Source organism: Hakea prostrata, chromosome 5, assembly GCF_041222555.1.
Source record: "Hakea prostrata isolate BN-2017 chromosome 5, UWA_Hpros_2, whole genome shotgun sequence".
Taxonomy (NCBI): Eukaryota; Viridiplantae; Streptophyta; class Magnoliopsida; order Proteales; family Proteaceae; genus Hakea; species Hakea prostrata.
In genome coordinates this window covers 8,717,082-8,742,839 of record NC_142604.1, presented here as the reverse complement: position 1 = coordinate 8,742,839, position 25,758 = coordinate 8,717,082, and the positions used below count along the sequence as shown (strand labels likewise).

Genomic DNA, 25,758 nt, shown 5'->3' with positions numbered 1-25,758 from the left:
TTTTATCGTCTAACCTCTGGGTCCCCTGTATTTATGGTGGTAAAGTCGTTAGGCGGACGATGTAGCTGATCGGGACTCTAAGGAAGCGTGGGAAAATCTGAACTTTCTAAGAACTTTCCAAATATTTTTTTATCTAAAAAAGTTGCTCAATTGGTCGCGAATCAGCACCTCTAATTACGGATTCGATATTCAAGAGTAAATAATAGTCTCCACCTCATAATTTAAAACTATAAAACTAATTAGATCGTGAAGGTTTTGTTTGAGTGGATATTTTTTATCCAACCTTGTCGTGCCCTCTTTCCTCGAAATTCTTGCAAGGCCTGACGTAGAGTTTGGAACAACAGGGGCACAGAAAAATTAGGTGGAGAAGATGCGAATCCAATCTTAGATTCCAACAAATTGCTTATGTGCTATATAATTAATACACATCATTGAGTTACTTACTGTCAAAATCCAAAACTTTGGTCGAGATTCACCCGTATTACAATTTTTTTCTGTGAAGTTTAAAAAGAAGAAAAAATGCAAAGCGGGTGGTCAAGATCGACCACAGCTTTGAATCTCGACTATCGGCAGCTCAATGCTGCTCAATTATTATGTAGCTCTAAAGCACGATCGTGGATTTCAAGGATTTTTATTTGCGGCAACAAACAACGGTCAAATATTTGCCATGTAATTTATGTTAGAAATCCTAGAATTTTTTTTTTACGCATCCGATTACATCCTTAGAGGGTGCTTTGTCATCCATAAGGATCAAACCCATGACCTCTCTACTGATAAGTATAGATCTTACCATTCTATCAATCCAGCATTTGACAAAATCCTAGAAATTACTAAACATGAAATCAGAGGTGTTGTCTTTTGCTAATATCAATCCAACATTTTTGTTTTTCATTCGTTCTTTCCAATACTCCATCGGTTGGTGAAGACATGTCATATTCTAATCCTATGGTTGATATTCTACCATTCTTAATCATTTCATTTCTCTAAATTTTCTTTTTCCTTCTCGGTTAAGAAAAATGGAACCGTGAAATGGAACCGTGTGGAGGTGTGAAAGTTATTTATTCAGCTGATCTAGCTTCCATATCCTCAAACCTATTCTTCTTGAGTTACATCATTCATCACGATCTGAGATTGAGATTGAGATTGAAATGAATCCACCAAATGAGAAAGCGTAAGTGAAAATTCCTTTAGTCACTGCTCTCTTTTCCTTTGCGATTTTCACAAACTGAACTGAATTCACTATGTTCTCTTCCTGCTGCTGCACAGGTTTAGCTCTGGATTTGAATTAGGAGATGTCGTCTTGGCTTCTCGTCTTCCCCATCTTTCGTTGGCGGCATTAATAAACGATGATTCTACCCAGAATACAGCACGGATCTTGTCGTCGTCTAATGTTTCTCTTCCATACAAGATATGTGATGGTAACCCAAAGTATCGAATTATAGCTTTTGGGGGTGAAGTTGCAGGGGAACCATCATCGAAGTTGTCCTCATACTACGGAAACAAATCTATCTGATTTTCATTTCCTTGGAGTTAAAGAGCAACAGTTCTGTATCAATACAGAGGCCCTCTCACTCTTCCATTCCCTCAGGCAGGATGAAGACCTCTTCAAAAAGGTACATATGATCTGAATACTGGTTAATTATCTTTAGTGATCAGACTAATTATTTTGAATTTCTTTCTCTAGTGTTCAGAGACAATGGAATCGAAGAAGACATTGATTATCACAGGATACTCTAGAGGAGGATGGGTTGCATCTCTCCTCTGCTTATGGCTGCTTCAAAACAGAGAATCAGCAGATCCTGCAAGCCTCCCCATTTGCATCACATTCGGATCTCCAGTACTCGGTGATGGGGGCTTCTCCAAAGCCATTCAAGTTCGTCCCTCGTGGAAATCTCGGTTCCTCCATGTTGCCTCATATGGGGATAATCTCATTCCTCGAACCTTCCTCTCAGAAAAAACCTACAAGCCTTTCGGCACCTACCTTCTCTGTTCATCAACAGGTTGTGCCTGCTTCGATCACCCTGATTCAGTACTCCAAGTGTTGGAAACGACGACCGAATCTGCAGGACTATCTCAGATGCCCAACAGCCTCATGGATTATGAGAATCTATTGAAACATCTTACCCATCAGATGATTCTCTCCAACTCCACTGGAGCTTCACAGCCATGGGCTTTGAGCGACGACGATCCATTACGAGCCGGGTTAACACTTCAACTCGACGCAATTGGAGTTCAAAGAAACCAGCGGGTAACCTCATTGACTAAAATCTTTTCTCATTCATTTTGAATTCTCTCCCTGAATCCCTTCTTTTACACAATACAGGATAGCTTTATTACAAACATGGTGAAAGAGGAAAGGGAAAATTACGAAGACAACGTCAATAACGCTAGTGAGAGGCAATTAAACGAATTTAAGACAAATATGGCCGAGCTTGAGTGGTACAAGAAGCTCTTCGCTACCAAGATGGGCTACTATGACCGTTTTAAGAGCGGGAAGGACGACAGAAGTGATACAAATGCTCGAAAATGTAGAACTTTCCTCACGATATACTGGAAAGAAGTGGTTGAGAAAGCCGTGACGAAACCCCCTATGAGGCAGCTTGAAGCTGGTACAACCTACAGGAGAATGGTCGAACCTCTTGATATTGCTGAATATTACGGCACAGGCAACACTGATTACCGCAACAAAGGGCGGGCAAATCATTATAAAGTGTTGGAGGATTGGCAGGAGAAAAAGCAACAACACAACAAGAGGACTGCTGATACTTTAACAGAAGATTCTTGCTTCTGGGCAGATGTGGAGGAGGCTATGATCTTGACCAACTCAGTGAAGTCGAATCTGGAAGCCGGTATTGAACCAGCAGAATCCGATATTGCAAACCTGACTAAATTTGAGAAGGATGTGATGGGCTTGATTAATAGGTTGGCTGTGTCTCCAGAGATATTCTTGAAGGAGAGCACCTTCATGAAATGGTGGAATGCGTATGTGATAATTCCAATTCCAATACGTGATGGTAATTCTCCCCTTTCAAAGTACATGAATGAGGGTGGGCTGACTTCAATGTAAATGTTCAACATTTGCTGTCAGTGGTTGAGATTAAAATTTATTCGATCTCGACCATTGGCAGTATAGTGATGCACAACATTGGAAGTTGAACTCGACCATTGGAAGTGATGGACAGTACTGAAGTTGAATTCGACCATTGGCAGTACAATGATGCACAACACCGAAGTTGAACCGGAGGGACATTTCATCAGTATTCCTGATACCGAAGTATATCCAAAATGTTGAAATTTGGTCACTTATGGCCATTGTAATTGTCTAATGCATTCTAGACTCTTCTTTATCTGTCGCCTCTATATATGGCCTTTGTTGTTGTTGTCGTCGTCGTTGTTGTTATTGTTGTTGTGTCCCTCATTTATATATGGCTTGTACTTGTAATTCTCTTTTAATGAAACTTTAGTTTTCACATGGTCTTTATGGAGCAGCCTCAGGGGTTCACTAACTTTGTCAAGTTGGATTTTGTTTGTCAGTATTCAATGCAAGACAATACGTCTCTTAAAATAACCGAATGAATACAATACTGGATCATTCTCCCCTTTCTCAATATACTCTGTTCCTCTATCATCTCTCCTCACTCGCAACTCCCATTGCAGATGAATCTCTCACCACCACAGACCTCCTCCTCCGACTTCGGCCATCGAAAATCCATCACCGCTGCAACTTTTGAACACTGGTGTAGTAACCCCCACCCTCCTTCACCAGTATAACCTACGAGAGCCCATCTTTGAAACCCTACTTCTTCAACTTAACCTCTACAACTCACTAGACAACTCTCCGCCTCTAACTTTGTCAATTCACATTGGCACTAAAACCCTGACAAGAAGTGCATCCCAAGTGTTGTCTTTGTTAGGGAAAAAATACCGATAGCGCAGATGGTTCACTCTTTCCCTCCTGTGTAAAATATCGATACATAAAAGCAATACAAAAATGTATTCGTGAATAGTGCCGATGTGGGGCTCACGTGAATAGTACTTGTGTGGGACTAACGTGAAAGATAACAAAGTAAATAATCACAAAAGAAGCACAGACACAACAATATATGTGGTTCGGCTTTGCCTTCATCTACGGGCGTAATAGGACCTTTCACTATGAGAAAGTAGTAATACAACCCTTTCATAGTGCTTGGATTTATAACCAAACCTAACCCTGTACATTGTACACCCTCTCTCAACTCACACTTTCAACACTCTAACATAGATATACTACACTCAATCTCAGAACTCTACACTTGATGAGCTCATTTGTAAGATCTCTCACCTCACTTGCCTTCAAACTTATTGCGAAACAATCTAATCTAAATAGAGGGGGGAAAGTGGTTGAGAAAGAAAAGTCTCAATTTGGTGCATTTAAGGCAGTTTGACATTAATGTCAAAATTTTTAGCTATAGAATTCAAAGTATAATTCTCCTTCCATTCAACATGAAGATCATGTTGCACTTGTTGTCAAGAGATAAAATCATCCTCCCCATTAATGAGGAGGACCCTACATTCTTTTGGATTCATAAGTTTTTTTTTTTTCAGGTAAACATGGAGAATTTCAAAAGCCAAGGATTTGAGAAATTATTTGCTTCAAATTTCTAGAATTGTAGCCAATTCCCATCTGAATGCAACTGGTCTGTTTTTCAGCAGCAATCACAACTCTTATTTTGTCATCCCCTCCTCCACACAGACAGCCTGATGAGGATCTCATCCTTCCAGACTTCCTTCGTTCTTTATGTTGACTTAGGTTTGGATTAGATTTCGGCTTCAGCTGATTTTCTTTTTTCGTGTTGTATTTCTCTGAAGCTTTTTTAAGCTTGTGTTTTATCTTTCTCGTTCCATCCTTTCAGTGGCTCAATATTTATCCTACGGTTCGAATTAAATTATTTGATTTAAGATCTTTGGTGATGATTTCCTCCATGAACCCTAGCCTATAACTTGGTGCCATGAAAGGAAAATTGTCTTGATTGCATTTTCCGGGAGGGTCTCGTACTTGTTTGAGTCCTTTCTTCGGTCTATTTCCATCCTCACCCTTGAATATCAACGTATGATCTTTTCCCCATACTCATTTTTAAGGTAAGAAATCTCAAAAGCTCGGTATTATGTGTTTGGGTCTTGAACAACTTTACAAAATCAATTCAAATCCCCTTGGAGCTAGGGTCGAAGCCCGCCTATATTAATTATATAAAGCTCCCTTGAGGATTAGTCATGGTGCGCATAAGCTGGCCCAGATGAACCTCAGATTCAAAAAAAATCTTACAAAATCGAATTTGTGCCATATAAATCCGATTCTTCAGCTCAATTCAGACCTAGTTACATCCAAAAGAGAAAATCGTGTTTCCAATGGATTGCAGCATGTTGCAAAATGGAAAGATTGAAGAACATGCAAACCTCCAACTTAAAGTATTAAAATCCTTCGATATAAAAGATAAAAGTTATATTTATCAATATCCCGTTGTATTGTTGATTTAAATCGTTGGATACAAGTTAATGCACGTGTCATGATCACAAGTTAACACCCATTATGAGCAAAAAGGTCATTTCAATTTCAAATTAACATAAAAATTAACAGTGGCTAACTTTTAAATTTTAAAAAAATCTAGTATAGGCAGTCTGTAATATTTTTCATTTTAAGTTAGCCATAACTTAAGTAGACCCCCTTAAAAAACTATAGATTAAATTATATGTAATATAACAATTCTTTTTTTTTTTTTTTTTCTTTATATTTTTTTATTTTTTGGGTACAAAACGGAATTAGAAGAACTAACAACGAGCTCAATCTATGCTAATCACTTTGTTTGCCTGTAGGACCTCCATTAGATCATGTGGGGGGTCCAGAAAGAAAAGCGAATAATTCATTGGAACCTTTAGCTCCTTCACCATCCAATCAGCAGCCTGGTTTGCCTCTCTAAAGGCATATTTGAAACGTATGAGACTGAAAATTTCAGTCAAACTTTTGATGCTCATAATCACTTTAGCACAATGCCCTTGTAGGGAGGCACCAAGAGTTTCACGCAAATGAGTTACACCTTATAAAACCCTTAAAAAACTCAATATAATCGACTAAAGTGACGGAGACAAAAGGTGCCTTGATCATTTTAAAATATCAGAAGAAAATAAAAGGTGAAAGTTTTTTTTTTTCATTTTCTGAAGAATCAAAGGTGAAAGATTTTAGAGTAAATACAGGGAGACAGAAATTTTCCCTTAGATTAAAATCTTTACTCTTTGATTTTGAATTCTCCCTCTGAATCCTTCTTTAATTTACATGATAAGGATAGCTTTATTGAAGATATGGTGGAATGGCAAAGGAAAAATTACAAAGACGAAGTGTGGCACATTTACTCAAGTGAGAGGAAACTGTTACGATCAGCTGTAGAAAACAACATCCAGATTCGAGGATGGCACCTCCTTAAGCAGAGAAAAGACGAAGATAATAGCTCATTCATAATCATTTCCTCCATTACATTGTTCCTCCTTAAGCAGAGAAAAGATAGAAGATAATAGCTCATTCATAATCATTTCTTCCATTACATTGTTCTTATAGCTCTCTCTCTCTCTCTCTCTCTCAATTCTTCCAAATTCCTCTCTACCCAATCAAAAAGTTCCCCTACTATCAATAGATATTCCCCCTGATTTCCCTACACATAATCCTACAAATTGATCAGCCTCCTCCTCTAGTGGAGAGATCTTTCTCTCATTGGAGTTGCATACTGTGTCTGGTGGAGGTTGTCAAGGGTTTCAGCTGGCGTGGTCTCTGGAGCTGCTATGGTCCTCACAGTGGGTGCCAGCGGTCCCTATTGGTGTTGCATCTAAGGCCATCTCATCAATTGTTGAATAGTCAACCACCGTAACATCTCCCTTCCGATCCATTGAAACCTTGTCCTCAAGGTTTATTAACGGAAATACCCACCGGAGAATTACCATATCTTCTAGGTCATTTCTTTGGGTGGTAGATCCTTCCATTGAATCAAGGCCTGACTAATGAATTGGGTGCCCTTCTTGATTTTCTTGTGATTTAGTATAGCCAAGGGTTGTGGCAGTGTTGGCTCCGTTGTCGGTGTGGGTGGCAATGTTGGGGCCGTTGGGGTTCCCACAAATTTTTTCAAAAGTGAGACATGGAAAACAAGGTGAGTGCGGGAGATCTCTAGTAGGTCTAATCGGTAAGCGACCTTACCAATGGGTGTGTTATCTAAAATGGCCCGAAGCATTTTCTACCAAGCTTCGATTAACGCACAAGCACCACGGTGTTCTACCGGTATGGCTTGAGTTGAACTAGCACCCAATCCCCTTCATTAAACTCCAGATCTTTTCGGCACTGGTCAAGAAAGTGTTTCATGTGCTTTTAGGCATGGTGAAGGTTGGATTTCAAGGTGTGGAGGATCTGAGCTTGATCTTGTAGCTTTGAGTCGATGGCTTCTTTTGAGGATGTATCCGGAATATATTGTGCCAGCGTGGGTGGCTATCAGCCATAGAGAGCTTCATATGGTGTCATACTTGCCGATGTTTGATGCGTTGTGTTGTACCATAGCTCGGCTAGAGGGAGATACCGAACCCATCTTGTTGGATTATCGGCAACATAGCACCGAAGGAACATTTCCACACATTTGTTTAGTGCCTTAGTTTGTCCATCAAATTGAGGGTAATACGTGCTACTCATTGCCAGAGTGGTTCCATGAGGTGGAAGAGTTTTTGCCAAAAATTGCTAATAAATATGGGATCTTTATCACTGACCAGTGAGAGGGGCACTCCATCGAGCCGAACTATTTCGTTGAAGAAAACTTTCTGCAACTTTTTTGCTAGTTATGTGGCTCGGCAGAGCGCAAAATGCCATATTTTGTCAAACGATCCACTACCGTGAGAATGATTGTCTTCCCTTGTGAGTTTGGCAAAGCTGTAATGAAATCGAGGGAAACATATTCCTATGCCCTGGCCGGAATCGGTAGAGGTTGCAGCAGCCTCTGCTGGAGCTGTGGTAGTGGCTTTCATTTGCTAGCAGACTTGACATCCTACTATGTAGTCTTTTACTTCTTGACGCATACACATCCAAAATAAATTGGCTGCTACTCTTTGGTAGGTATGGTGGAAGCCGGTGTGTCCTCCAATGGGTGAGGCATGGAATTCCTGGAGAAATTGTTGTTGCAAGGTGGAGTTCTCAGGAAGCACCAACCGATTATTATAGAATAGAACTCCCTTGCATGTTGAGAAACCTGGAATTCGTTGTGGATCTCCCTGTAGTTTCTCTCTCATGGCGTTAAGTTCCACATCTTCGTCGATTTCTTGCCATAAAATATTAAGAAACCCAAAGGATGGTAGGGAGAACACAAATAGAGTGGCGGTGCTGTCGGGCTTCCTGGACAAGGCGTTGGTGGCTGAATTCTCCCTTCCTGGTTTGTACACCATATCAAATGTGAACCCTAGGAGCTTTGAGAGTCAGTATTGTTGCTCCGGTGTCTGAATGACCCAGGTATTGAGCTCCTTTAGTTAAATTATTGTTTATCACTGAAAATGGTTAAATCACTGTTTATTTTCAAAAATACCTCTATAATAAACAGTGTCTGAAAGGTTTTTAGTAACAAATTAGACAAATATATCCGATGATAATCCAATTTTGGGGTCTCGACGCTTTTTAAATATAAAGTGAGGGGTGGCAAGGCCTCCATTTTGGGGTGCTAGTGCAATTTGCTCAAAAAGATTTAAGAATTGTGCTAAGAGTGCATTGAGTCTTTTTAAAAAATTTGTGAGTCCTTTCAATGTTTTGAGAAGCTTTCAATATTCCTTATGATGAAGTGTATGATATCCAATAGTGTAATTTAGTTGTTTGAGGTAGCATGATCATGATCAACCCAGATTGAAGGAATTAGAACAACCAAGGGCAGACCTTAGATGACCTCAAGAAAAATGTTAGGAAAGGAGACATGTAGATTAGTCCATATATTTAGTATGGCCTTAAATAAATTTTTTATTTTTTATGTGTTGTGGGTGGCTTTTGGTGGTGGAGATGGTGGTAGGTGATTTGGATAGGGTGAATAAGATGTCCTATCACCCACTTATATGGAATTTGAGAATATGATATGAGTATAATTTTGTATTTTAAAATTTAAGATAAGAATATTATGGTCATTTCATCTCTTATGATAATCCCTTCAAAATACTATTAGATTGAGTATGTTCGAAACATAATATTTGCAATAATAAGAACCCAACTTGATTTTAACTTAAAATAAGAAACAGCAATGTAAAATGCTGTTGCACTTTGCACTTTGTCAATGCAGGTGTTGCGTATAGAACTTCTTCGAGAGCCGGATATTGAGATGACCACCTTAAGAGCTCTCCAACCAAGTTGGAATAACTGAGATGCCTGCACACACAAAGAAAGCAAGAACGGTCCGGCCTAGTTTTGGCCGGGGAACCGCCTCCGACGCTCAAATCAGCCTAGGTAACAATAAAGGTTCTTGAGAGAGTTCTCAAGAACGTAATGAGTAAGTGCTCAGATGAAAGTTCTCGTTACCTTTCTCCATGTTGGAGGTAGGTTTATATAGAAGTTACCTGGAGGCGGCGATTCCTTAGATTCCGGATAGATAGTTGAGGAGTGAGTGGAGTAGTGGAATAACGGTTCCTTCTTTGTCGCACCTGATATCGCCGTTATGATGACTCACCTCCCCAATTCTCGGAATAGATATGCTGAGTGTTTATGCGTAACTAACTCTTTTTGACTTAGTCAAGAGAGTCTTCGAGAAATGCTAGAGTTGGATATTTTTCCCAAGTGTGGCACTTCTCCGACGAATAAATGAACCTGCCCAAGAGGGAGGTGTCTCTCTCAAATGAGGCCTTCGGGACCTTCTTCAGGGATGAGGTGAGCCATCCCACATGGGAGGTGTCTCTCCCGAATGAGGCCCTCGGGACCTTCTTCAAGGAAGAAATCAGATAACCAAGAGAGGTTCCGGGGTGAGGCACTCGGGACCCTTTATGAGGGAAGAGAATCATCAACCCGAGGGAGGTGCATCTCTCCCGAGGGGGGGTGCATCTCTCCCGAGGGGGGGTGCCTCTCTCCTGAGGGGGGTGCCTCTCTCCCGAGTGGGGGTGTCTCTCTCCCGAGGGGGAAGGATCGGGACCATATTTCCCCACAACAGCAGGGTTGGTAGAATAATAATATCCATACTTCTCAGTAGAGAGGTCATGGGTTCGACTCTTACGGATGACAAAGTTCTCCCCCAAGGATGTAATCAACGTTCACACAAACTGGCCTGATGAACCTTAGATAAAAAAATAATAATAATAACACTTTTGAAACAAATAATATCGATATGAAGAAATATCCATGTAAAAATGCATAGGACCTTTGGTATTAGAGCATGCATGATTTTGCTTCAATGTTGTGCATTAATTGTTCAACACTAAGCTGCCTATGGTGAGATCAAGTGGACGACCACTGGTTTTGTGTTTTGTGTTTTTTCTATTTTTTTTAGTTTTTGTGATGTAGGAAAACAAAAACCCAAAACGTGATGTCACCAAAAGTGATGTCACCGTACACAGCTCATCAGCGTGCATCGCACGTTTTCTGGATAAATCCGAAAAACTATAGTAATTTCCCTCAACTTCCAAAGGCTTTGTTTGGAAAAAGGTAAAAACGTATTCTAAGTCTTTCTTTATTTTTGTCTTATTTTTTCTTTCAAAGCGGCTTTTCTAAACTGAAGTGAAGACCTAAAAGAAAAAGTCACGTGCGGTCTCGATGTCTAAGGGGGAAGGTGTATGGATTTTTTAAATTGCTTGGGTGCTGCCCATTTAAGTCGAAATTTTAGATTGTCATACTTGAAATCTTGGTCGAAATTTCAATCTTGAAGGGCGGCTTGTCTTGATTTTTGGTATACACAATTAGTACTGTACTCAAACCGTACCCATTAACACTCTTAATTCATGTTCATTTCAAGTCGGTCAAGAGCAGGTGAAAAATTATCCATCCAACCATAGACTTACCAACATTTTAATCCGTTCAATGAGGGAGTCTTTCTTTAATGTTTTCTTACAATTCAATCCATCTAAGCATATAATCATTATTAATATTTTAATCCGTCAATGAATGAAGTCTCTCTTTAATATTATTTTTACTTTTTTGGATAATATTTAATATTATTTTTACGACCTAATCAATTTAAAGATAAATTTTAATCCATTAAATGTATGAAGTCTTCTTTTCTTGATGATTTTCTACGATCTAATTTGTCCAGACATAATTGTTACTAATATTTTAACCCGTCAATTGAAGTCTTCCTTTAATATCTTTATAAGACCATCCAAGCATAACCATTAAAATGGTATTTAATCTGCCAAAGGATTAAATCTTTCTTTATTATTTTTAGATTTCACTAAATGAAAACCTCTATTTATTATAAAAAGATAAACAACTTTAAATGACAAAGGGAGTCATTAGTAATTTGATGCAAAGTCTAAAGTTGTGTTAGTAATTTAAAAAGTAGAGTAAAGACACCAGTAATTTTCCTTCACCCTATATATAAACTCTTTGGATTTTTTTTGCCAAACATATACAAACTTCATTTAAAGAAACAAATCCGGGGAAATTCTCCCAGCAGGAACACTGTACAAATTATCAAGCCCAAGTGGTGGCTGCATCCATCAAACTTTAGACATACCGAAACAACGGGCCCCACTAGCTAACAAATCAACAGAAACATTTGCTACACATAAAATATGTAATACAATACAATTGTCAAACCCCATCGAAAGAGTCTTAATAAGCTGAACTAAGTTAGAACAAGGTCAATCCAGACCATCAGAATCACCATTTAAACTGGAAACCACTGCCTTACAATTAGAGAAGAGCTTGATATTATTTATCCTTATAGTAGAAACAACTTGAAGAATGTAATACATCGCTTCCAACTCCGCTTGTAATGCGGATAGGGCCCAACCTGCTTTCATACGAGCAGTGATAAAAGACCCAGAGGATGTCTTGATAACCCCTCCACGACCACTTCGAGAAGTTATTGGATCCCATGAACCATTTGAGAAAACATGAAAAAAATAGATGTCATCAATTTCAAACGTTCATAAATGCAGATCATTAAAGACTACTCCTGATGAAGCAATCAACATATTAGAACCAAACATGCCAGATGTGACTGAAATAGAAGCAACCTCAAAATAAAGGCCATTAATATCCTATAACAAACCATTTAGTCTCCTAATAAAAATATTTAAGCTAGGCTCAAACCCTTCAAACAGATAAGCATTTCTTGCCTTCCAAACTAACCAAGCTACTACACTCCAAGTAGTATGCACCCAATCAAAATTACTAGTATGCTAAAAGAAAGTTTCAATAAAAGTCCACCAATCCTCAATGTGATTGCCATGAAAAAAATATGTATCCAACCGAAGTGGAGAGGGTAAAATCTCCATCACACATACAAACTTTATAGCCTCTTGAGAGGGTAATAGTTTTTTCGTAAAAAGCAATATTCGATTAGTAATTGAACTATAATACAATTCTTTATTCTATTAGTTATTAAACTTTATTTTTCTAACAGTTCTTTACAATCTTGCTCTCACCCTAATCCATTTGTTTTCCCTTACTTTTTTTATTTATAAGAAATTAGGTAATCTTATATAAATTAAGGGCAAATTATATATAGAACCCCTAAATATTGAAACCTTGTGGATGCAAAAAATCTCCGCTCGAAGACTCACCCACCACAGCCAGGTGTGCGACCCGGTCGAACACCGGATTAGTCAAGGCAAAGCGATGAAAATCGGAGTTGGCACACCAAAATATATATATAATTGATTGCAAATTTAAGGGATTTATATATAATTTACCATAAATCAAGAATATTTAAAAAAAAAGTGTCAACAAAATTAAGAATTTTTTTTAATTTTTTTATTTTTTAAATTAAGATATTTCCTAGGCTGCCACTATGCGGGAGATCTCCTTTTTAGCTCAATATGAAACGAATAGTTGAATTCTATGTGGTGAAGTTGGTGAGGAGGAGATATATGTTTGTCTTTCTATCTTTGAGAGCATTAGATCCTTATTAGTTTTGTTTGACTTTGTAGATATATGTTTTATTTCTAGATGAGCTAATAGTAATGCTGATTTATTGGCTAAAGGATCTAGATTATTAGGTATTTCCAAAGTTTGGTGGTTGCAACCATTTTTTTGCTTGTTCAACAATGTATCTTATTCTGATGGGTACTTTAACCCAGCTTGGTTAATTTAATGTCATTGTTTGATAAATAAAAAAAAAAAAAAAAGAGTCGGTGAGGAGCAGGTGGAAACTTATCCATCCAAGCATAGACTTACCAACATATTAATCCGTCAATGGATGGAGTCTTTCTTTAATATTTTGGGTAATTTTCATCTGGACCCCCTGAGGTTTGGTCTTTGTCATTTTTAGTCCAAAAAAACTGAAACTTTGCATCTGCCTCCCCTGTACTATAGAAAAAGTCAATTTAAGGATAAATTATCACTTCTATGACAAATTTGTCCTTATTTTTTTTAATTTAAAAAAACATGAAAAATAAAAATAAAAATAAAAATAAAAATAAAAATAAAAATTCAAATCTTTGAACCAGAGAAATACGATTGTTAGCACTCGAAATCAAAAGAGTTGTTTAAGATCGAAACATCATGCCCTTGAACCTCGCGTCGCCCCCCACTGAAGTTTTCTTAACCCTCAGCCATGGAATCACATCTTTCTCATCGTCGGAAGTTTCAGATTTGTCTTCTCCGACGCAGTCTTATCTTCGAGCCATGGAATCACATCTTTCTTATCGTCGGATGTTTCAGATTTGTCTTCTTCTTATCGTCTTTCGCCATGAACCGATGTTTAAAGTCATGATACTTCGTTTACGGTTCTGTGGCATCAGAAGACGAAGAGAAGTGTTTCGGTTCGTATTTCCAAGCTAGCGGTCCCGGCTATTGGTTCCATGACGGTTAATGGCACATGCCAATAACACTTCTCCCAAATCCCCAATGATTGCTTCACAACATCTTCGACTTTAGCCATGGTTTCTCATATAGTCATATCTGCGCCTCCATCAACCTTTCTGCAATTCTTAGATAATTTTTTTTTTCAAAACTAGGGTTTTTTCCCTTTTTATTTCTCTTCGGATTTCTCGTCACTTAATGAAAATTTACCTTTTTCAAATCCTTGAATCTTGTTTCCACTTACCTGAGTGTTCCAAAGTAGCCCCGTGAAGCAAGAGAGCTTTAAGTTAGGGATTCAAAGTTAAATGAGTTGAATGAAGAAACATTCAAGTGTTTGATGTTCTTAGACGGTTGCTTTGTGGTGTTTCGCTATAGTTCTCAAGAACTGAATTTCGAGAATCACAAATGAATATTAACTTAATTATTTTTTCATTTTTATTTCCTATGTTTTTTGTTTAAATTAAAAAAAAGGGTAAATTTGTCATGAAAGTGATAATTTGCCCTTAAATTGATTTTTTCTATAGTACAGGGGAGGCAGATGCAAAGTTTCAGTTCTTTTGGACTAAAAATGACATAGACCAAACCTCAGGGGGTACAGATGAAAATTACCCTAATATTTTCTTACAATTCAATCCATCAAGGCATATAATCATAATTAATATTTTAATCCGTCAATGCATGAAGTCTTTCCATAATATTATTTTTAATTTTTTTGGATAGAATTTAATATTATTTTTAACGATAAATTTTAATCCCTCGTATAAAGTTTTTTATTCTTTTTTTATTTTTTTAGGAAAGGTGGTGGTTGTACGGCTGTATAAATTGTTTAGCTAAACGGTCCTAAAAATCTTACCATCAAATTTAGTAGAATTAAATCCAAATCATCCATCATATACGGTTTAGATTTAATTCAATAGATTTAATAGTAAAATTTATTTACACAGTCATTCACTTATATTTATGCTATTTTTTATGATCTAATTCATTCAGACATAATTAATATTAATATTTTAATCCGTCAATTGAAGTCTTTCTTTAATTTCTTTTAAAAAATAAACATGTCACCTATTGGAAAAATAAAAACGGATAGAAGGTATAAGGCAAATAATAAAAATATCAGATATTTGTCATACACATGTTCTCGTAGAAGTTAGAATAGCAATCAGCAACATTGTTTATATCTTTCGATATGAACATGAAAATAAATTAAGTTGTATCAAAATATATTTTTCTTAAGGAATTTGAATGCCCCTTTATTGTGCAAAGTAGGTTGATTTTAACATTGTATTGCCAAGTATATAGAAGCTAAGATGGAAGAACATATAGCAGATTTGTCATGCCCTGCCACTAACTATGATAAGCTCCTGGATCCCTCTCATGCCGATCAATTATCTCAGCCGGATTGTTCGAGAAATGGTGTGATGTGTTATGTGAGTTTTTTTTGTTGTTAGGTCATGTTATAAATGTTTAGCTCAAACCTCTAGGCTCAGGTGAACCAACCAACACAATACTTTTGTTAGGTCCTGGTTCATTAACTTCGTAAGGCACTTTTCAGCGAGACACTTCTCAGTAGAAAAGCTTGCTAAGAAGAGCGCCTCCTGGTGGCAGCCAGCTATCACAAGAGGCTTCTCGGCTGACCTCTCAACGAGCACCCGACAAGTTACTTCTCAGATAAAGTAACGTTGTCAGAGGACTCTGTGCGTATCTCTCAGATGTCAATCAGCGCATTAATTTTCACATTAAATGCACTGAGATTCATTGAATGCTCATTGACAGCTAGAAAGCTTCTCACTCGCCTACGGCTTACTCGAGTACTACACCCTACCGTTTTGTCTACCGAAGATTGGACTTGCTGTCATATCTATGTCAGTGATAATCTGATCAGCTTATTTGGTTGGATTATGAACAGCTGTATTGAAGCTTCCTGTGGAAGATTAGAGTTTGACTTTTTGATTAAGCTACGCTTCTTAGGCCATCACCACCCTCCTTCTGGAATCCAATGGCTACAATATATCTTCACCACCTCAGAGGTATGAGTATGATATATACACACGAACAACTCTACACAGAAGGTTAAGATTCAAGAACATTAATTTTGGTAAATTACTCTCCAGCAATTACCCAAAAAGACATTTTCTCTTTGTCTTCTGGGAGTATTTACTCTTTTGTACGAGGATTTGTTTTCAGTAGAATTTGACTTAATCATTGGAGGTGGCTTCCCGTCCCTAGAGGCGGCCTTCACTCACTTTCTTCATTTTCCAGGAACTGAGAACCAGGTTCGATCTTTGAATGAACCAGTTGGTCTATAGTCAGATTTTGGAGCAACAGGTCACATGACCAAAGCTTGTATGCTTACAGCCCGTTCACCGAGTGTTCGACGTTAGTCCTGAATGAGTGTGAGGGAGATATTGTAACAAGAACACAGTGTCTCAACTACAAGAAACTCTTTTGCTTTCAGTGCAAGATTCCATGGCATGCGGGTTCCGACTATAATGAGACAGAGCAGTTGGGAGATGAAAATGATATCCTATTTGGTGAGCTTGTTGCAAGGAACAAGTGGATAAAATGTCCAAGCTCCAATTTTCGTGTAAAGAAAATTGAGGGCTGCCCCAACATAACTTGCAGGTTTGTTTCCTTCATTTCCTCTTCCTATTACACCTAATTAACCCCTGTAAGCGAGAATTTCCTTGTGGAAATTGATTTTTCTGGTGCGCTTGTGCAGGTGTAAGGTTCTTTTCTGCCATACACATGGGAAAAATCAAGAATGATTGTGTGTGTTACAGAGCAATTGCTGCTGGGAGGGTTGAAGCTTATGTTGATCATAATAGAAGAGATAATTGTTGTATGATTTAGAGTAACCGCTGTTGGGAGGGTTGAAACTTATGTTTCCTTCATCCTTCAAGCTATACCAGCAGAATCCAAAAGCTCTTTAGCTCACTAACACACCTTTCGTTGAAGCTCTTTATCTTTGTTCAAGGGAAAATCCAAAAGCTCTTTAGCTCCGTTCGAAGGAGAATCCAAAGCTGAAAACCACTCATTTTGGAAAAGGGAAAACCAAAGGTTCCTTTCGTCTTCCCACCCAGTAGAAAAGATGAAAACGAACATGGGGTTTACCATTTTGAATCTTGCTTCCTAAATGAAAAACTGTTGTTGGTTTGGTTCGAATTGAACCTCAAGGTAGTTCGATTAATTTGAAGTAAAAAACGGTTTATTCTTACTTAAGTTGGTGTACACTATATATACTCATAATGGACATTAAAGATTTAATTTAAGCATCAAATTAAAATCCATGTGCTCCAAGTGTTCTTTTACCAAAAAAAAGAAAGAAAGTGTTCCACTGCATTGTGACTGTTGTCCATTCTTTTTTGGTAAAGTAAATGCAGAGTTCGAAATGTCGACCCATGTTGCCGTGTTGCCCTTTCCTAAGGCAACACACGGCTTGGCGACTCTATCACCTCTAAAGTCGAACTCGACTTTTGTGGTGGGTTCCCTTAGAAATCGAACCCCTGTTTGAAACTGTATTTCAGGTCATTTTCCCTCAATTTGACGTGTAATCCCCTAATTTGGCAGGCCAATAAACACATTGGGAGTGCTTATTTTGACCTAAAACATCACCTAACCTAAAGTTTATAATTGGCACATGTCCGGCTATATGCGGGCAAAACTGGAAGTTTGGAAAATTCATATAAACTAATGTAAATATGCAAAGAGAATACAAATACACTAACACAATTAGTAAAGAGATGTACTAAAGTTTACAATTCATTATACAATTATGTTGAGTATGGTTCATGCTTCACATATTGTTGCCGACGGACACGGGGTCCCTTTGGCAAAAAGTAAACGAAAAATCGCTCCCAAGCAAAATCAAACGAAAGGCGTTATCATATTCAAGATGAGATAACGCGTTACGTGTCCATTCTTTTTGGTATATCGCAATTTCCATTCGAACAATGAAGCTATTGTTTCGTACTTATATAATCGTGATGGGCCCTAGCGATATATCACCGATCATATGGTAAATGTCTTCTCTGCGGGGGAGTCCCTGTCGCCCCCCAGCGATAGGATTGTCGCCTGTGTCGGCGATATACAGTGAACCTGAGTAAATGTCCATTCTGACAATGAAGCTATTGTTTTTTACTTATTTAATCGTGATGGGCCCTACCATTAGATGTAGTCCAGAACTCCAGATCCTCAAGGATATTTTACTTTTGAACTCTGTTATATCCTGTAAATTCTTGTATATTCCAAGGGCATTAGCGGATGCTTTAACTAGAAGGGTGCGATTGATCGGGTATCAACCCAATTCCGATCTTGTGGTTGGTTGAGTTTCTGTCAGCTGGGTGTTGTATTCGTTAAAATTTTAATGAAATTCTAGTTTTTTATGCAGTAAAAATATTGTTTAATTTTAATGAGTGAAACGAGCAGTTTCCTGGAAGATTACTGTGTCCCTTTCTAAATAGGACAAAGACGGTAGCAGAAAGTCAGTCAATGAGTTAGAGACTTAGAGTTCTATAAGAACAGACCTGATGGAAGAACTCTACAAGTGAGTTTAGAGATTTGGATTCACAAGATTGAGACATGGCGGAGGCAATCATCTTAGGTGCCGTCGCCGGGGAGGTGTTGCGTAAGATCATAGAATGTATCGAAAAGGCTGTTAATTTCAGGGAAGACCTTGAACGTCTCCGTGATACTCTCGTCGGTGTACTTGAAGTGATTGAGAAGGTGAAAAAAATGGATTTAAAGCCAGATGCTCGTATGCGGAAGTCGGTCGAGAAATTGCAGCGTAGGTTGGCTGGAGGAAAACAACTCGTCGATAGGTGCTCCACGGTCAAGTCTTGGAATATTCCCCTCAGGGTCGTTCTCTCCAGTCAGATCACCAAATTGGACGAAGCTATTCTCAGTTTCTTTCAGCGGGAGTTGCAGGTTGACATCTGGCATGACAACAAACAGATTCTTGGTGTCAACTACGAGATTCTTAATAAAGTTGAACAGCTTGGAAGGGATATGAACGCATTGCAAATCGGACAAACTAATAGCAGCAAGGGCTTCGATTCGGGTTTGTGTGCGGTTCCCGATCCCCCAGTTCATCGTGTTGTTGGATTCGACTTAGCTTTGAGAGAATTAAAGACTAAATTGTTCAAAGACGACCTTTCTGTGCTGGGACTATGTGCCCCTGGAGGATGTGGGAAGTCGACACTAGCTGCCATGCTTTGCCGAGACAAAGAGGTTGGGGGTAAGAAATGAATTCCATTGACTTCAATTTGTTTTCCTTTTTCCCGTCCTCGCCAGCTTCTTCTTCTGATTGACTTATTTGTTGTTTTCTTTCTTTACTTTTCTTTGTTCATAAAAATGGAATGGGTGGAATGCCATCTCACAGGGGTAGAACACTTTTCCTACTTACCTAGAGCAAACTCTGTTCTTTCATCTTCGTTGTTGTCACAGACCACAAAAACTAGTCCTGTAAAATCCAGATGATGCTTTTCCTGACCTCCATAGTTAGCAATGTTTATTTTCTTGACTACCAAACCCATCTTAGAAGTTCGAAACCCATTTGCTAGGCTTTTGAAGTTAAAATTTGTTATCTCAAACTGAACCGTGACTGACAAAACTGAATTGCCTCAAGCCCATGTATTTCCAGATACCCATGCGCTATGTTGTGGTAACTTTCCCTTTGGTTTAATTAATAGATTTGACTAAACCTTTTGAACTTTATCATACTGTGTTGGTACAGGAAAATTCGGGGGTGAAATATTCTTCCTGACTGTTTCAACCATCTCTGTCTTGGACATCCTTCAGAGAATATTTGCAAAGATTAGTAGTGTGGCGCCCAAACCTAGGGAAGAAGATGCAATAAAGCAATTTCATCACATTCTAAAGGAGAGAGGGTCAAAGCCACTCTTGTTGGTTCTAGATGATGTTCGGGAAGGATCAATTATTGAAAATTTTTTCTTCAGAACAGAAGGATATAAGTTGCTGGTTACGTCAAGAGAAGCATTCAATGTATATGATTCTAAATATCATTCCAAATATACTTTGAAAACGTTGGAAACACCAGATTCCATGGCACTCTTCAAGCAAATAGCAGTTTCTGAATACAAATACTCTGTGCCAGATGAAGAACTTCAGGAAGAGGTACATTGTTTATTACCCAACATTCCAACAACATGCTTGTATAATGGATCCTTGTTTAGATTAGTATCTCCATATGCATATATAACTTTATAAAACAATAACAGAGCAAATTCAAAATCTACACTTGACTTTCTGGTATATTATTTAGAATGTATTCGCACATGAAGAAGTAAAAAGTAATTGAGTGAGGCAATCTATGATACTGTTGTAGAAGATTAAGAATTAGGTGAAAGTGATAAAAGAATAGTTCACCCTAATATTTGTGCCCTTTGATGATCGAATGAGATCCATCTCTTAACCTTGAAGAGAAAGATTCTGTAAGAAGCTGAAAGTCTTGATCACATGAACTTCTGTAAGTGTAGAATAATTTGTCTGTAGCTTGTTTTGGAATATTAAAGACATCAAGGTCATTCATCTTAATTTTCGTAAGTCGGATTCCCAATAATTGGATGAGTTTCATGTCAAACAAGGTTGCATCATTCAAAAGTATGCATGAATCAAACATTTGTGTGATAATACAAGTCTTTGCTAATATGAGTTTGAATCTATGTTTACCATCGGAAAAAATGGGCTAAATGTGAGGTTAGGATTTCAATGGATTAGTAAATTATAAGATCCCAGTTCAATTTTATCTGATGCAGATTAGGTAAGGAAATTGAGTTTTTTTAATTTATTCAGCTGAATTATTATTCTATCATTCTCCAGTCTCTCCTGAACTATGACTAATTCTACTTGTTGATATTAATATGCAGATAGTGGGGTGCTGCTATGGTTTCCCACTTGCTATAACGGTGATTGCCAAATCATTGTCCCTAGAGCCTCCAGTGCAATGGAGAATCATGGCTAAGAACCTGTCAGAAGGTGCTTCCATTCTTGATTTTTCTGAGAAATTAAGAAAATGTCTTTCTTGGAGTCTGGAGTCATTGGATGATATTTTCCGGAAGTGCTTTCTGGACTTGGGTTCTTTTCCTGAGGGCAAAAGGATCCCTGCCTCTGTTCTGCTTGATATTTGGTGCGAGCTTCATGGACTACAAGATGAAGATGTTGCCTTTACCATTCTCCTTGCACTTGAATCTCGAAATCTTCTTAAGTTGGTTGGAAGCAGGTATATGTAGTTCTTTTATCTTTCTAATCAAAAGTTAATTCCATTGGATGTATTTGTTGTAGTTGAGAAAGAAATAGTGAAGGATGAAATGGTATGTCCGAAGAGATGGAGGTTATTTTTTATAAATTGGATATGGATTACAAGTATGATATGCTTAGCCAGGGCTCGGTCACAGTATGGTCAGTATCCTTAGTCTCTACATGCATTGAATATGGAAAGGTAACCTGTATCCTAGACAATCTTCCTCGAGTTGGTTCACAGATGTATGTCTTGCCCAGCTTGGATATGATAGGATGGAATGACTTAGATGTCAATCCCTTAGTAAAATACATCAGCAAATTGATCCTCTGAAGTGATGAGTGGAATGCAGGTCATACCTTCTTCATGTTTTATCTTTGATGGAGTATCTTTTTATCTCAATTTGCTTGGTTCTATGCTGATCTGAAAGTAGGATATCTTTGTTTATACTTGGTTGAAGCATCTGATGTGGATACTATGGATGGTTTCTTACTTACCCAGTAACCAGATAACCTCAAAAGAATCTGCAATATTTTGAGGTTGACTGTCAGAAATTAGCCGAGCTTGCCGAAGGCTTCCACCTATAGATGCCTTTTCTTAGGGTTGACTTTCAATACCTTAGAGTCCAGTAGACATCCTCAAGATGAGCTATTTTATTGTCATCTGGTGATCAGCTTACAACTCACAAAGCATAGATTAACATATGGTTGTGGAGATATATCTGCTCCCTATGGACATTGATATTGTTTCTTATCTAATTGATTGCCTCCCTGACCTCTTAGTTAATTATTGGCTTCAATAGGTGTGGACTTACAAGCTTTTACTCAAGCATTACTTTCTCTTCAAGATGGGACGTACTTTCTTTGGGAAATAAACACTTACCAATGCTAGATCAGGAAATCTCAATCCCAAGAAAGTGTCTGAGAGATCTTGATTCCTTGGTTTCTAATTCTGTTGGTAACTTAATCTTCAATATAGTGATCTTTGTATCGTCATTGCCAGTTATAATTATGTTGTCAACATTAGCTATTGGAGTAGCAATGTGACCTGCCTTTTGTTTAGTAAACAGGGTGTGATTAGCATGACTTTGTTTGTATTCAAACGTCCCTTTGGCTTTTTGGAACCTGCCAAACCAAGACTAAGGAGAGTGCTTGAGTCCATAGAAGGAAGTGCACTGTCAATATACATCCCCAGTTATTGATGATGACTCAAAGCTAGGAGGAATGGTATGCTTAGTTAGGGTAGAGTCATGATAGGTCGGCATCCTTATCCTCTACATACAATGAATCTAAACAGGTAATCCATATCCTTAAGAGTTGATCTTTATTTCTCTGTCTACGTTGACTACCAAGATGGTGCTGTTTCAAATTTTGTATTGATATCTCTAATCCTTTTCTTCATAGCAAGTATAGTCAACCACTTCTTAATCTATCGATTGTTTAGATCAACACTGAACTTCTGCAAGGATGCAGTAAACTTTCTTCATCTTCATCTTCTTCTTCTTCTTTCCCTTTTCTTTATTTCTTTTCTTCTTTCTTTCTCTTTTCTTTTCTTTCCCTTCTTCTTCTTCTTTTTTCTTTCTTTCTCTTATATTTGTTCAACAACATACTTCCAAAGCATGAGTGAATTATTTGTCTTTGTTAACAGTCCACAACTAATTAAATCTCAACTCCACTAAATTATTTGAGCCCCATGAATAACCTGTTGTATTGCCTTGGTGATTTTGTAAATGTTTTTCTGTTATATTCTTCAAACAACAGATTTGACAGTGTTCTAGTCCTGTCTACATGTGGTTAATTTCTATCTGTAAGCGGTAAATTCATTTTCACCAGGAAAATTGCAATGGAGACTGATGTTTACACTGAGCTATTCGTTACCCAGCATGATCTGCTCAGGGAACTGGCTATCTATGAGAGCCAGCAACAACAGAGTAAAAGACTTGTTTATCTGAGCACAGGTTTCGTCATATTCACTCTAACATGCTAAACTGTTGTCTTGTTTCTTGAATTTATTTATTATTATTATTATTATTATTTTTTAAGTTTTTCTCTGCATCACAAGTGATAGCCTGAATCTTGTAGGTGAAATGCGTCCAGAAAGCTTGTCTGAAGTTGAGGTGATGATTCTGAATTCCCCCACAACAAATTATGAATTACCCCCATTTATGGAGGAGATGAGGAATCTGAAGGATCTTATCATTGTAAACCGAGGACAGACCCATGCAGAGCTAAGCAGGTTCATGAGAATTCATGGGTTGGCTAATCTAAAGAGGATCAGGTTAGAGAAAGTTTTGGTTCCTTCCCTTCATGAATTCACAGTGCCGTTTACGAATTTGCAGAAGATATCTTTAGTTATGTGTGATTTTGGCCAAGCTTTGGTGAAGTGCTCCGTCAACGCATACCAGGTCTTACCTAATCTTGTTGAGATCAACATTGATTACTGCCATCGTCTGGTAGAATTGCCTTCATGGATCTGTGATATTATCAGTTTAGAGAGACTTATCATTACTAACTGTGATAGCTTATCTGCATTACCTGAGAGAATTGGATGCATAGCAGAGCTAGAGTCATTAAGGCTGCATGGGTGTACTGCATTACGTAAGTTACCAGACTCAATTAAAGAACTCCGGAAGCTGAGATTCCTTTATATATCAGATTGCTGCAGCTTAGAAGAGCTGCCTTCTGTGCTGGGTGAGTTACGGTGCTTGAGGAAGCTTGACATGAGAGGTTGCATACGTCTGAGAAAAGTACCCCATTCAGTCATGAACCTTGTTCATTTGAAAGAGGTGGTCTGCGACGAAGACAAAGCTAGACTATGGGAACGTCTATCAGTATCATCAAGTCCTCCGAAAATAACTGTACTTAAAAAGGACAACAACTTGGATTGGCTCCAGCTTGACTGACTTCTGTTGGCCTTGTGCTGTATGTTATTGGATATTTTATGTTTTTATCTGTTGTTGTTGGAGTTTTGTACTTTGCTTTAATTTCGTTTTCCGTGGTGTGTAATTTGTTTTTATATACTTGATTTGGTGTGTAATTTGTTTTTATATACTTGATTTGCTAAGGTTTTTTTTGGCATAATTTATATTTATGTTTGGTACCTATTTATAAATAATAGATTATGATAATAGGTTTTTCAGAAAAATAAAAAAGATTACGACAACAGGTAATGAGTGATAAGAGTTTTCTTTTCGTTACTATTAGACATAATATAGAATGTAGCAAGAAATAGCTTTGGTATCAGTCTGGTGTTGGGTTGATGTCGCTTTACCTTGTAAAATATATATATATATATCAAGTCTAATTTTGATTTCAACTTGCTTTTATTGGTTTGGGCTACTTTTGGGAATCCTAAAATCTTGTTAAAGAGGAGGTAGAGGAATGTGTAGAGTCGGAGAGAGTGAGAAAAAACAAAACCATGTTCTAATTTTGAGATATTTTATTATTTTATTCTTATTTAGGTAATCATTCTCTTAATATCCATTAATGATAATTGCATAAACAAAAATTTAACAGTTTATGATGATAAATCATAAAGAGCCTCGATCTATTTATGACTATATGTTTAAATCAATTTATCCTAATAAACAAGGGTAACAAATCATACCAAATATATCTATTTATATTCATCGGTCAAATAATCATAAATTTAAGGAAATTTCTCCCTCTTCCTTTACTTGTACTTGGTCTCTATTTATCTTAGTTCCCTCTGAAGAATGTCACCTAAAAGTGACCTGGACCAAACTTCAGGGGGTTTAGATAAAAATTACTCAAAAAAAAAAAAAAATCTTCGACTATGAGATTCCAATACCCGAGCTGATTTATCTTTTCTAATCAAGTTTACTTTAAAGAGCAAATTTCTGTCACTCTCTTATAGTTAAACTTTATTTACTAACATTTTCCAACTCAAAACTTTCTAATTCCCCCAAAAATCCTAAGTTTCACCTCTCCTTTTTTTCCTTTATTTTTATTAAATACCCAAGTTTTTTTTTCCCTTTTTTCGGTAGGTTTTTCTTTCAGATTGAGTTGGTTCACATTATTGTGGGTGTAAATGCTCGCATGGTACATTTCAGCCAAGATAAGTGATGAATATGGCCTTGTACTGAAATTTTTTTTTGGATATTTTTTCTTTCAAAATACTTGGTTCAGTAAACAGAAAATAATATGCCGGTTTTTGTTTTGGGTAGTAATCTACAATTTGCTTATTACTCTCTTCAGTTGTGGAAATTAAAAATAAATTTGAGTTAGTTTAGCGCCTGTGTTCATGCGCCCGCTTGCTAGATGCCATTTCTATGGTATCGTGGTTGGTTGCTTGGTACTATGGGCATAGTATCCAACAGGCGATCGTCCTATCTGGATGCTGAGGATTTGTGTTACTAGTTTTGGGTTGGACTCCCAACCACAGGTTAATATAGGCTTCCCCATTCAACATGATCTGAGAAGGGTCTGTTGTGTGCAGCTATACTTACTTATCCAGGAATTGGACCCTGCAAGGGATTATCATTTACTTCATATAG

At 37.7% G+C, this 25,758-nt stretch overlaps 1 protein-coding gene and 2 pseudogenes across 2 annotated transcripts; all 3 read left to right on the top strand.

The window, feature by feature from the left end:
* Positions 1 to 1,033: 1,033 nt before the first annotated feature.
* LOC149014912 (senescence-associated carboxylesterase 101-like) lies at positions 1,034 to 3,472 on the top strand (annotated as a pseudogene). Its single transcript, XR_016173665.1, has 4 exons — positions 1,034 to 1,171; positions 1,267 to 1,613; positions 1,685 to 2,248; positions 2,324 to 3,472. The product of XR_016173665.1 is annotated as a senescence-associated carboxylesterase 101-like (transcript).
* Positions 3,473 to 15,270: 11,798 nt separating this feature from the next.
* Positions 15,271 to 16,752, top strand: LOC149014911 (uncharacterized; annotated as a pseudogene).
* Positions 16,753 to 18,493: 1,741 nt separating this feature from the next.
* LOC149014910 (putative disease resistance protein At5g66900) lies at positions 18,494 to 24,436 on the top strand. Its single transcript, XM_089155982.1, has 5 exons — positions 18,494 to 19,220; positions 19,719 to 20,119; positions 20,872 to 21,224; positions 23,075 to 23,199; positions 23,324 to 24,436. The coding sequence occupies exons 1-5, from the start codon at positions 18,566 to 18,568 to the stop codon at positions 24,142 to 24,144; spliced, it is 2,355 nt and encodes a 784-aa protein (XP_089012108.1). The 5' UTR covers positions 18,494 to 18,565; the 3' UTR covers positions 24,145 to 24,436.
* The last annotated feature ends 1,322 nt before the right edge of the window (positions 24,437 to 25,758 follow it).

Excerpts from the sequence above, each read along its gene's own strand:
- LOC149014910 (XM_089155982.1), top strand. The coding sequence starts at position 18,566 with ATGGCGGAGGCAATCATCTTAGGTGCCGTCGCCGGGGAGGTGTTGCGT. Across the intron at positions 19,221-19,718 it reads CCGAGACAAAGAGGTTGGGG|GAAAATTCGGGGGTGAAATA; the intron begins GTAAGAAATGAA and ends GTGTTGGTACAG. Across the intron at positions 23,200-23,323 it reads ACTTGTTTATCTGAGCACAG|GTGAAATGCGTCCAGAAAGC; the intron begins GTTTCGTCATAT and ends TGAATCTTGTAG.